This window comes from Tursiops truncatus, chromosome 5 (assembly GCF_011762595.2).
Source record: "Tursiops truncatus isolate mTurTru1 chromosome 5, mTurTru1.mat.Y, whole genome shotgun sequence".
Taxonomy (NCBI): Eukaryota; Metazoa; Chordata; class Mammalia; order Artiodactyla; family Delphinidae; genus Tursiops; species Tursiops truncatus.
In genome coordinates, this window is record NC_047038.1 from 1,059,564 (window position 1) to 1,071,783 (window position 12,220).

General features: G+C 57.9%; 1 protein-coding gene across 4 annotated transcripts in view; it reads right to left on the reverse strand.

Moving 5' to 3' along the window:
• The window catches only part of LETM1 (leucine zipper and EF-hand containing transmembrane protein 1), a 32,684-nt gene extending 22,606 nt beyond the window's left edge, over nt 1-10,078 (reverse strand). The window contains exons 1-2 of one of the 4 annotated variants that reach the window (XM_033856512.2): nt 9,716-10,071; nt 5,711-5,771 (exon numbers count right to left, since the gene is read on the reverse strand). In XM_033856512.2, the coding sequence (XP_033712403.1) occupies nt 5,711-5,771; nt 9,716-9,794 (140 nt within the window). In that variant the 5' untranslated portion in view covers nt 9,795-10,071. Of the gene's footprint in view, nt 1-5,710; nt 5,772-9,715 lie in introns of all 4 variants that reach the window. The other 3 variants (XM_033856511.2, XM_033856513.2, XM_033856514.2) reach the window with 3 other exon arrangements.
• Between the last annotated feature and the right edge of the window lie 2,142 nt (nt 10,079-12,220).

Here is a 12,220-nt window from a genome sequence, read left to right on the forward strand (position 1 = left end):
CTCCTGGCAGCAGCACAGACCACAGCCGGATCAAAACCTCACACCCAACGTCCCAGCATGTAGGACAGACTCCCTGCCCCTTCCTGACGCCGGAGAAATACACTCACTGTGGGGAGCCAGTCCCCACGGCCTCAAAGGAGCAGGTCAAACACAAACAACCAGCAAAGGCTTCACCTCCAGACAAGACAGACCCAACCTCTGGGTGGGTCTCCCAGGCCAGCCCTCTCCCCAGCAGGTGACTTTCTACAAAGACCTGCGGTTCCTGAGCAAGTCTGTCATGAAAACCAGGGAGGATGTTCCAATCGGGGTGACCCGGATCTGTGCATCAGCTGACCGAAGGCCTCTGGGCAAAAGGACACAAAGCCCAGGCCTCCCTCTCCTCCCCCTGCGGCTCACTCGGCTCCCGCACTGGCCTCCTTGCCCACGCGCGGCGGCAGACCCCAGGCCCAGAGGCTCTGCAGCCATGCCTGCCTGGACACCCCACAGGTGCTGGCTCCGCCCTGGGCTTCCTTGGGCCCCCCGACCTGCGGGGCTACCCTGGTGCCCACCCCTCTCAAATGCTCACACGCGGGCCACCTCCCACTGGACCATGGGCTCCACGAGGCCCAGTGGGGAGCCGCCTCCACACCACAGCGGGAAGCTGCAGGGGCTTCCGGAAGTGGGTACCTCAGAGCCCTCTCCATCGGCAGCCTAGCAGGCCTACAGGGCTGCCCAGACCCCTGGCCGCCAGAGAAGGCCAGTCTGCTCTGCCGGGCCCCAGGCAGCTGTGTCCTCGGTGTCTGCCTGCAGGACAGCCGCTCGAGGAGGGCCACTCGCTGCAGCCTGAGTTTCGGCAGCCAGGACCCGGCCCTCCCCAGCTCTCGGTGCCCACTAGACCTGGCACAGCCCAAGGTCTGGGCATGACGAAGAGGTCCCCTTCCAACGGCAACACGTGATGGAAGGCCATTTACAACCCAACACTGGAACAATTTACCCACACAATTCTCCTTCCGTGTTTCACAATCTTCTCATCTCACGTGTCCCTTCAGAAACCTCTCCCTGCTCACGCACGAATCCACCACTGGGTGGCCAAAGGGCCACTCACTTGAGAGGCTGTTTATCACTGACACACCCCAGCTTCTTCCCACCTGTCCAGTCATCCCTGTGCACCTGGCCTGCTGCCAGCAGCGAGGACCCGAGCTCTGAGCAGACCATCCCAGGTCAAACTCCAGCTCCACCACTGACGGCTCCGTGACCTTGGACAAGCAACCTCTCTGCTTCAAGAGCACCCCTCGTGGATGTGTGCGGGCTAATACACAGGAAGTGCCCAGAACTGCGCCTGGGGCACAGCAAGCCCCATTAAAGCGGTTGAGAAGCCACCAGTCAGGGCTGGAAGAAAGCTGGGACATGTCTAGTTTAGCTGCCTTTTTTTTTTTTTTTTTTTTGGCTGGACGCGGCCTCTCACTGTTGCGGCCTCTCCCGTTGCGGAGCACAGGCTCCGGACGCGCGGGCTCAGCGGCCATGGCTCACGGGCCCAGCCGCTCCGCGGCACGCGGGATCCTCCCGGACCGGGGCACGAACCCGCGTCCCCCGCATCGGCAGGCGGACTCTCAGCCACTGCGCCGCCAGGGAAGCCCTAGCTGCTCCTTTTATGCACGGGGAACACTGAAGGACAAGCAGGGACGGCCCACCTTGGCTCTGGCCTGTACAGGCGGAGACAGCTGGCAGATGGCACCCCCCGCCGGCCTCTCTTCTGTCCCGAGCCCCTCGGCCCCGCAGTCAACACCTAAGCCAGGAAAGGCGGGTCCCTCGAGCCCGCCCTGCCCTGAGTCCTACAGGCTGGGGAGCAGCCTTGCCCAGGGCACGGCAGCACCGCTGGCTCAGCCATTACTTTCTGTGCCTCAGTCTCACCTCTCAAAGCGGGAGATGATCATGCCCACACCTCCTGTCTTCATCAAGCTTAATTAACCAGTTTTCCAACCCAGTTGCCAAGGAAGCAAGTGACTTCCTCGAGGTGTGATGTCAGTCACGAGGGGCAGCCAAGAGGCAAGGACAGAGACCCATGAAAACAGACCAAGCAGAGAGACATGGGGCGCGCCCAGCGAGGGCCATCGGGCCCCCAAACCTGGCTGTCTTCTCGCATGTTAGAGAGACTACTAACCGTCTAGCCAGAGAGATTCAGCTACATTCCAAAAGCACAAAATAACAAAACTAACGCGGGCACTGTTGCCTTTCCTCGGGGAGCTGGGACAGACAGCATCTTCGAGCAGGCAGCTCCTGCTCTGCCCTGGCCCACCAGAGCCCAGGCGTCAGCCTCCTGGAAGTGCCCGCTCCCCTGGCCGCCAACACGTGGGAACGTCCCTTTCCCAGGGGGACAGCATGCCAAGACAGCAGCCTGAGGCTGGACCAGGGAGGACGCCGACCCTCCACGTGCCCCTCAGCTCCTCAGGGCAGACAGGAAAGGGAAGGCGGGATGCAGCAACAGGCACCGCGACCCAGAGGGTGTTCCAGAAGTGCAGGTGCCCAGAGACAAGAGGGGACCCCACGACTGCCTGCAGGACAACATGCCCCTCAGCCGGGACCTGCAGCCCTCGGGGCCATAGGACACCCATGCGGGGGCAGCACCGCCACCAGCAGCTCAGTATGTCCGCCACGAGCCTCACACGCGCTCCCGCTAAGGGAGGCTTAAAAACAGAAGCAGCTCATCAGCTCAGCTTTTCCCACTGAATGGGGTTCGGCGCCTGCGGGGCTCTCAGAACCGCCTGCTGTCTCACGGTCTGACGGCTCATTCAAGTTGTGGGTGCTTCCTCTCTGCCTTTGTTTCTATGATAAGGGAGGTGAGAGCAGCTAGACAACGTCCACGATGTTATCTTGGATCAGAAACTCCCCCACTCACCCTTCAGGGGTCTGGACTGTTTCCATTAAGACTGAGATTGCAGGGCTTCCCTGGTGGCGCAGTGGTTGAGAGTCTGCCTGCCAATGCAGGGGACACGGGTTCGATCCCTGGTCCGGGAGGATCCCACATGCTGCGGGGCAACTAAGCCCGTGCGCCACAACCACTGAGCCCATGCGCCGCAACTACTGAAGCCCGCGCACCACAACTGCTGAAGCCCGCGCGCCTAGAGCCTGTGCTCCACAAGAGAAGCCACTGCAATGAGAAGCCCGTGCACTGCAAAAGTAGCCCCTGCTCGCCGCAACTAGAGAAAGCCCCAGTGCAGCAACAAAGACCCAACGCAGCCAATACTTAAATAAATAAATTTATATATAAAAAAACCCCTGAGATTGCAAAATGACTCTTAAAAAAAACTAATACAAACGAGTACCACTTACAACCACTTATCTGTGTGACTCAAGATTTCTTACGTTGTGCGATCAAAATAAACAATAAAAATTCCTGGATGCTGAGACTGACATAAGACCTCAACTCTCGTCTATGATTCCTAACCTGAAGTGTGTGAGCTCAGGACGACAGCCTTACAGTTCTCCCTGTTTCACTTTCTAATCAAAGTGTTTAACTTTCTAAACACTGTGAACTTAGAAAACACTAGAGTCTCTATTTTTTGCTGTCGTGATAATGCGTGAATGACTACAGCTCTCTGATAACAGAGCTGGCTACTGAGATGAAAGAAAACTGAAAAACTGAAGCAAACGCACTGGGAAGGAAGAGACAAAAAATCACTGCTGTGCACTAGGCAGCCAATTAGAGCTAAAACAATCAACAGAGCTGTGTGAAGTGGCCGGGCACAAGAAAGCGTACCCAAATCAGTAACTTCCACGCCGCCAACAATCACTTAGAAAAGATAATGAAGAGCGAGCCCCCTCAGCCCCACCAAGTACAGCGCATCTGGGAACTGTCTTAAAGGCCATGCACGTGGCCTGCATAAGGAACACGACAGACCCTTTTCCGAAAGAGGGAAAACAACTTACAGGTGGAAAGACCACGTGCGATTTTAAAAGTTAATATTCCCCAGTGATGTTATGGGTTTAACGACATTCCAGTTACAATCCCCAAAAGACCATCCTAGAATGGAAATAATTCAAAAGTTGGTCTAGAAGGACTGTGGAGAAAGGAGGCAGGGGAGGCCTGGCCCCCAGCAAGTGACAGGTGCAGACTGTCCCCTGCAGGAGAGCCAGGCACGCCAGCCCCGCAAGCGCTGGGGTCACTGACCCATGTGTGGCGCCACCCCACCACCTGAAGAGCTAGGCCACACAGCAGAACTAACCTGCCTCAGCGCTCAGTACTTTAAAACCAGAGACTTCACACCGAGACCCAGACTTCCAGCTTCTCCTGAAAAACCCTGACAGTTGACCCTGCGGGACCACATCCTTCACGGCAACCATGACCGCACCCCCAGGTCACCGGTCACCCGTTTCCAGCCACCCACTGGGCCCCAAGCCCCTGAAACGCCAGCCGCCGATTAAAGAGTTCACTTAGAACTCTGAAATCCAGAAAGAGTAAAGATGTTCTACACTCATACGTTAATGCCTCCACATCACAAAAAGAGGTTTCGTGGCGACAAAGTCTGGTGACTATCAGAAGAGGAGCCTAATTAAAATCAAAGCCCAGAGCTGGCTGGGAGCGCTCCGGCAGCAGGTGGGGGCCTGCAGAGGCTGCTGCTGGGAGGGGCTTCTGAAAATACTTTGTCGTGTCCCCGCCAAACACTGCCCACGCGCCCATTCTGCTCCACGAAGACACCTGCTCATGGGTGGAAAGGCTGGGCCCGGCTACTCATTTTAGGACTGTGTAAGAGCCAGAAAACTGGAAATCCGCTTACATACACTTTTGCTTTAACAGCAATCCAGTCTTCACGTACAGCTGTGTACTATTCGCTTTAGGGAATGAAATCTGTCCCAGGGAGCATCCTCCAGAAGTTTCATAGCCAAGATGAGGCAACACATCAACGATCTCAAGTGAATGAGAAAACCCGAGGAGCCCACAGCTCTACGGACAAGGGGTCGTAAGGGCCCAGCACTCTCACAGAGGAAGGATCGGGCGTGTCGAGAGGCACGAGCTCCACTCCAGGTACCCGGGGCAGGTGGACATGGACCCGGTGCCGACAGCCGTCTGGGTGCCCCACCACACAGGTGAGGGCGTCAGGAGACTAAGCTCAGGGGCTGGGCAGGGATGATGACTGGCGAGGAGAGTACAGCAGCCCTGCGGGAAGCTCAAGTCCATGGGTGACAGTGGACAGGGGAGTGTGGGTGCCACTCCCTCCAGGAAGCCCTCCAGCCTCTCAGCAGTACCACAGAGCTCCCACCACACTCCAGATATGGCCCCAGGACCAGCAGGGCAGGCCCCGTGGCCAGCGGTCCATCCACAGGGCCTTCTCCGAAGGACCGAGCGCGGTGCCAGGGAGGGTTTGTCTGTGTGTTCACACGAAAAGCCACTGGAAATGGCAGCTGTGTGAGTGTGGAAAAGACTCGATACTGTACGCAGACTGTGGTTACCACTGCATGTTTCAAAAAACAGATACATAAGGAAAAAAACCAGAATAAAATATACCAAAAGGCTAATAATTTCTGTAACAGGTACTGGGATTATGAGTGTTTATTTTCCAAATATTCACTAATGTATGTGGTTACGTATTTCAAGATGAAAAGATACAGGTTTAAAAGAACAAAGAGCAGGAACGTAGGCTCTACCACCTCCCCAAACCGAGAGTCGCGCGTCACTTGAGCACTTTCAAGCCCCCACCTACAAACGGGCAGAGGGTGACGTTTATCTACTTACATGCAGCTCGTCAACCCCGCGGTGCTGGCACAACTGAGGCAGGCACGATCCCCCGCACGACCTGCGATGAAACCAGAAAAAAAAAGTCAGCCTCAAACCAGGAGCTTCACACTGGCACCATCTCTTGTAGGCTAAGTCTCCGGAAGCTGAGCGAAGGCTCTGCCCCAGCTGGAACGCGGTGTCTTGGAGGCAGTCCCGGGGCGCAGGCACCCTACCTTGGGGCCCAGGCCCTGGCAGCCCTTCAGGCCTCCCCAGCTGGGACCGCCCCCCACCAGCCCCGGCTGCCTCTGGTGGGCAGACGCAGGGCGCACGTGACCCCCAGCACACAGAGCAAGGCAGGGCCCCGTCCCAATGTCCCAACACGCCCCTGCCCGCACGAGCGGTGGGGGCCGTGAGAACTGCCAGGACAACCGACGCCAAGAGTGAACCAGCTCTCGCATAAACGGTACTGGGGAGCGCGCGGCACGTTTTCAGGATTTTCACGCGCTTTTGATGCTTTCTCTAACGCTAGTTCTCAAGCCCTTCCTCCAGCTGAGGCGGATCCGCTTTCCTTGTTCCCCCAACAGAAGCCCCCCACCTCGAGACCTTAACTCAGAAACGGGCCCCGCGGCAACCAGACCAGCTGCCGCAGCGCCCAGAGCCCCCTGGCCTGCCTGCCCCCCGCACGCCGCCCTGCCGGCCCCTTCCCATGCCCTCCCACTCTGAAGGCCTGGAGAGCAAACCCGGGGGTGGGCTCCAGGCTCTGCCCGCCCCCGCCCCGGCACAGAAGGTGGTGGGTGTGCCACCCCCTCCTCCCGAGGCCCTTCTGTGTCTCTTTCCCGACAACCACCCTGAACTCTGACCCCAGCTGGGTCTCCTACAACTCACTGCTACCCTAACTCCCCAGACTTAGTCCTGGGCCCACAGACGGCCCGCCACTTGAAACACCAGTTGCAAGTGGGGTCCCCAGGCTAACCACACTCCTGCCAACTACAAATTCGGGGTATCCATGACCCTCTCGGTTTTGATAATTTGCTAAAATGGCCCACAGAACTCAGGGAAGTACTCTATTCACTACTGCAGTTTATCATAAAGGATACAGATGAAACGCCAGACAGAAAAGTATATAGTGCAAGGTCTGGGAGAGTCCTTGAGCACAGGGGCTTCTGTCCCCACTGACTGGCACGTGCCACCAACCCCAAAGCTCCCAAGCCTCCCTGTTCAAGAGCTCCTATCTTCACTGCCTAGACATGACTGATTACATCCTTGGCCACTGGCAGCTGAACTCCATCTCCAGACCCCCTCCCCTCCCTGGAGTTTGGGTGTGGGTCTGGAAGGTCCAATCCTCTAATCACAGGTACCTCATTAGCATAAACTCTGGGGTGTGGGAAAGGGACTCATTATGAATAACAAAAGATATTCTTATCATTCAAGAAATTCCTAGGGTTTTAGGAGCTCCGCCGGGAACCCACGATGGGGCAAGAGACCAAACTTATTTCTCCCCATCCCACACCATTCTTAACCTGGCTTCCAGTACACCAGGCTCTTTGGGTTCTCCTCCCGAAGCTGCTCCAGGGAGGATCCTCCCGGCCCCATCTCCAGATCCTCCCCAGGCACTCCGTACCTGAACACCTGAGGATACACGAGACCCAGAAGTCCGATGGGCACCTCGCACTCAACAGCTCCAAGAACTCCCGGCCCCCCCAGCCTGCTCCTCCCCCGTGCTCCCGTGTTTCAATAATGGCCATTCAATAATGGCCTGCTCTCACACCCAGTCCTTGGCAAATCTGGTCAGCCCACCTCTACAAGTCCCAGCCCACTCCCAAGTCCGCGCCACACATAGCAACTTCCTCCCAAAGAGTACAGTGTGCAAAGGGCAGGAAGCAACTCTGGAGAAGACACCACCTTAGCCCAGTGACTGAGGTCAGCACAGCCATGGTCTTAACACCTGCAGGCACCCTTGACAGATGTGATGAGAAGGACACACTTCACCTCTGGAGTCTTCCTCCCCAAAACCCTTAACCCCAGTCTAACCATGACAGAAACATCAGACAAATCCCAATAGATGGGCATCCTACAGTATATCTGGCCAGTCTTCCTCAAAACTATCAAAGAGTCTGAGAAACTGTCACAGCCAGGAGACCAAAAAGAAATGGTGACTAAATGTAATGGGTGTCCTGGATGGGGTCCTGGGACAAAAAAAGGACATCAGAATAAAGTATATACAGAATAAGGGAAATCTGAATACACTGTGGACCTCGGTTAATAACAATGTATTAACGTTGGTTTACTGATTATGACAATGACCCAAATTGATGTAAGATGTTAATAATGGGGGAAATGTTCTCCAGAAAAGGGCTGCCACACCCAGCTGGGAGCCTCATTTCCAAGGGTTCAAGGACTGGCTCCCCACGGTCCAGCCCTGGGTCTTGCAGGCTCTGGATGCCCTGTAGGTCCTACAGAAAATCAGTCGTCTGACCAACACTCAGCCCCTTAGTGTCTGTATAAAGAACAGTGCTAACCATGGGACACACCTGTGTTCCTGGAATGATACAACCACAAAACAAATTCAGCTGATTTTTAAACCGTAAACATGCTACAGAAACCTGTGTGGAGGGACTTCCCTGGTGGCCCAATGGTTAAGAATCCGCCTGCCAATGCAGAGGACACGGGTTCGAGCCTGGTCCGGGAAGATCCCACATGCCGCGGAGCAACTAAGCCCGTGTGCCACAACTACTGAGCCTGCACTCTAGAGCCCGCGAGCCACAACTACCAGCCCACGTGCCACAACTACTGAAGCCCATGCACCTAGAGCCCGCGCTCCGCAACAAGAGAAGCCATCGTAGTGAGAAGCCTGCGCACAGCAACGAAGAGTAGCCCCCGCTAGCTGCAACTAGAGAAAGCCCGCGCAGCAACGAAGACCCAATGCAGCCAAAAATAAATAAAATAAAATTTTAAAAAATATATATCAAAAAAAAAAAGAAACGTGTGTGGCCAAAGTATTTTTATCACCATACTTAAGAGGCAAGAGATATAGAGAGCCCTGACAGCAGAGGGAAGGACTAAAAGCTGGACTGGGCAACCAGACTACCGTTCACAAAGGAGTGCTTGCTGTTGCATGCCCTTCTGCCGGCTCCAAAGGTCTAAGCAGCTGATCAACCATTATTGTTAAAAAATGACAAGAAGCGTGTTTTCCAGGGTGCCTTTACAAACTGTGAACACCTTGAAACACATAATTCTATTTGACAACCTCAATCTCATAGGACAAATAACAAGCCACAAACTCAGAAAGGTTAACGTAAAAAGAGACATGGAGTGAGGGTCACTGCAGGCACCCTACATGCGAGCCCCTAAGAGCTCCGCGTTATGTGTGATCTCCGTGTCACAGCTAGGGTCACTGAGGCTCCAGGTACAGCGGGACCTGCCTGAGGCCATGCGAAAAGGCCTGGGGACCCTGCACGACGCCCGTAACACCATAAAGGTATCGGTCCCAGGAACGTCCGCCCTTCAAGCCGGCAGAGCCTGCTCGCCAGTGTGTGCCAGACCCCGCCGTGGCCCCCGCCATCTCTAGAGCCCCGAACGTGGCCCGAGGGCAAGAGTGTCCTCGCGCGTGGGCGCCAGGTCCACGGGGCTTAACCACGAGAGGAGCGCCGACACCGTCCCAGGGCTGGCTGTCAGCGCGCTCCCTTCAAAACTTTCCCAACCCCGCTCCCGAAGCAGCGGCCGGCGACAGAGCAACTAAGGTCACGGCGCGGATGAGTCACACGCGGTCCCCGCGGGAAGTCACGGCCCGGCCGCTCCCCACCCCCGGCGACCGGCCGGCCAGGGCGGGGCGGACGGGCAAGGCCGTGCAAGGCCCCTCCCGGCGTGACCCGGCTCCGGGCTCGGTCCGAGTGCCGCGATCCACCCAGCGGGGAGTCGCCCGGACCTGAGGGTAGCGGGGGGCCGGCCCCGAGGCCCTCCCCGGTCCGCCCAAGACGGCCCCGGCCCCGGCCCCGCGTCGTCGGCCGAGAGCCGGCCGCTTACCCCTCGGAGCGGCGGCGCGGGGCGGCGGGAGGCGGGCGGGCCCCCGGCCGCGGCAACTCCTCAGTAAAATGGACGCCATGTGCCCTGCGCGGCGGCCGCCGGCCTTCTGATGCTGCTGCTCCTCCCCCGCGGCGGCCGCGGCGCCTCCGCCCGCCAGCGGAAGAATGAGAACGGTAGTTGGTTGCAGGTGGCGGGCGCTCAGCTCAAGGACCCGGCACCGGCGGCGGCCATGTCCCGGGGCCGACGTCCGGTGGCGCGGGGCGGGGCGGCCTGGCCGCCGCTCCCATTGGACCCTTAGGCGCCCGGCGCCGGCCAGGTGAGGGGCGGGCCCGCGCCGCCGCGGACTGCCCGTCCCGGCGTGCCCCGGGAGGCTGCCCCTGCAGCGCGCTGCATTCTGGGTCGCGGCTCGACGCTTGGCCCAGCGTGCCGGCTGCAGGGACTTGGGGAGCCGGCGGCGCATGCGTGCTGGGCCCTTCCGCGTCCGGGCGGCGGCGGCTGCGTAAGGCTTGGCGTGCGGCGGGGCGGAGACCCGCACCGACTGGCGGCAGATACCTCCGGGACGTTTGGGGACCGTCCCCGCCGGGGGCTGAGGGGCGTCGGCGGCCGGGCCTCTCTGGCCGAGCCCCCGGTCGGCCTCCGCCTCGGGCCGCCGCTAGTAACGCTGAGGGCCCCGGCTTCCGGGCGGCGCCCCCAGTGCCGCTCACCGCTCGAGCGTCTGCCCCCGGGCGGGGAAGACCCGGCAGCCGTCATCTTTGGGCCCCACCTTTCCCTTCCCTAAAGGCGGTCAGTTGGTCGTGGAGGGTCGATGAGGTGATGCAGGGAAAGCACGCTGGGGGAATGTGGGGCTCGGCGGCTCCTGGGGCCCCGTAGTCGCCTCCCCAGCAGGTCACGCCCACCGGCCTGCACCTCAATCCTTCCCCGGGACTCCCCACCCTGCTTCCCCAGGGCCTTTGCCGCTCTAAGGCCCTGCTCCTCCTGGAAGTGCTTTGCAGTCTTTCTCTCGCCCTCTGCCTGTCTTGTTCGCGGATGTGACCCCAGGGCACTGCTTGGCGAGGTCCTGCAGTGCACACGCAGCGCGCATCTGTGTTGTGCGGTGCGGGAGTGTGGAACTCCTGATCGCAGCAGGCGCCCGTCTGCAGGGGCTGCTTGGATGGCAGTCTCCCTGGGAGGCTCCCGCAGCACTAAGCCCTCACTGTCTGGAGGAAGTAGCCTGCCTGCGGTGGTTTTCCTGAACCTCCCTGAGCCAGAACTGCCAGGTGCTGGACCGGGATAGGCCTAGAGTCCCCGCCTCAGGTGGCGCCAGTCAGTGCAGGGCCCTTTAAAGATGACATGAAGTGCCTGTATTGGCCTTGGGCAGTGAGCGCTCTAGACTTAGAATGCAGGGCTAGTCTAAGCTCACAGATGCCTGAAACCCACGACCCCACTGCCAACAAATCATAAAGCCTGGCTCCTACCTGGCTTTATGAGCCTCGGAAGAGGGAGGGGAAGGGGGGGGTCACAAGGAAGGACAGTCCTTGGGCTAGGCCTGAGCCAGGGCCAACAGGCGCTCAGGGTTGGACAGGACGGGACTTTTAATGTCCAAATTGTAGGAGTATGCTGGTCTTAGTACTAGTAACTGACATTAGCCCTGAGCTCCTGAGGGCTCTGTCCCAAAGCTGTCGAGGGGCAGAGAGGGAAGCCGTACAGGGGGCCCGAGGATCAAAGCTGGTCCCTGATAATGCTTCAGGGTTCCAGCTGGCCCGAGACAGGGCAGAGCAGGAGGCAGTGACCGACCAATGGGCATGAGTGTCCGTCTGTTTGCAGGACTTTGAATAGCAACACTGCTCACTGCCCTTGGGTGACTCACCCCTGCCCAGCCAGGTGGGGTGAGAAGGAGAAACCAAAAATCGGGTCTTCGTAGAGCGGTGAGGGTGCTGTGTCTGGGGCTTCTGGGCAACCTGGGCAGGGTGGAGTTTTAGAGAAATTCATTTTTCAACAATCAATAACTTTATTGGGTTTCCTGATTATCAGAAGAACATATGCTCGCTGTAGCCATTCAGGTCTATAAAAATAAATATAAAGAAACGAGTAGAAATCTGGCATCCTGCTGACTTGCACGCACACCCTTAAAGCGATGAAAGGCTGCCTTCCTGCCCTGCGTCCCTTCATGCAAGAAGAACGCAGAATCATGGCGCAGCGAGTTTGTTTTAAAATTATGAACTCTTTCTGCCTTTTTTCCCTCTCTTTTTGGGCAGCTCTCTTTTCCTCTTCTCTGTGCTCCCCACATACTGTACATAAACTTCTCTCGTCACTGTGCATTTACACAAGTGACAGAGTCGAGAGAAACGAGGTGGGATGTCCAGGCAACACAAATGCCCCAGTTAGGGAGGTTAGAGAATCAGGTTAAGGAGTCAGGTTAGAGATCACATAAGGTTAGGGATGAAATTAGGGACCCGATTAGGGGGGTCAGATTTTGATCAGCTTAGGGAATCGGGTTAGGGGTCAGGGTGCCAGAGGAGGCCTGGG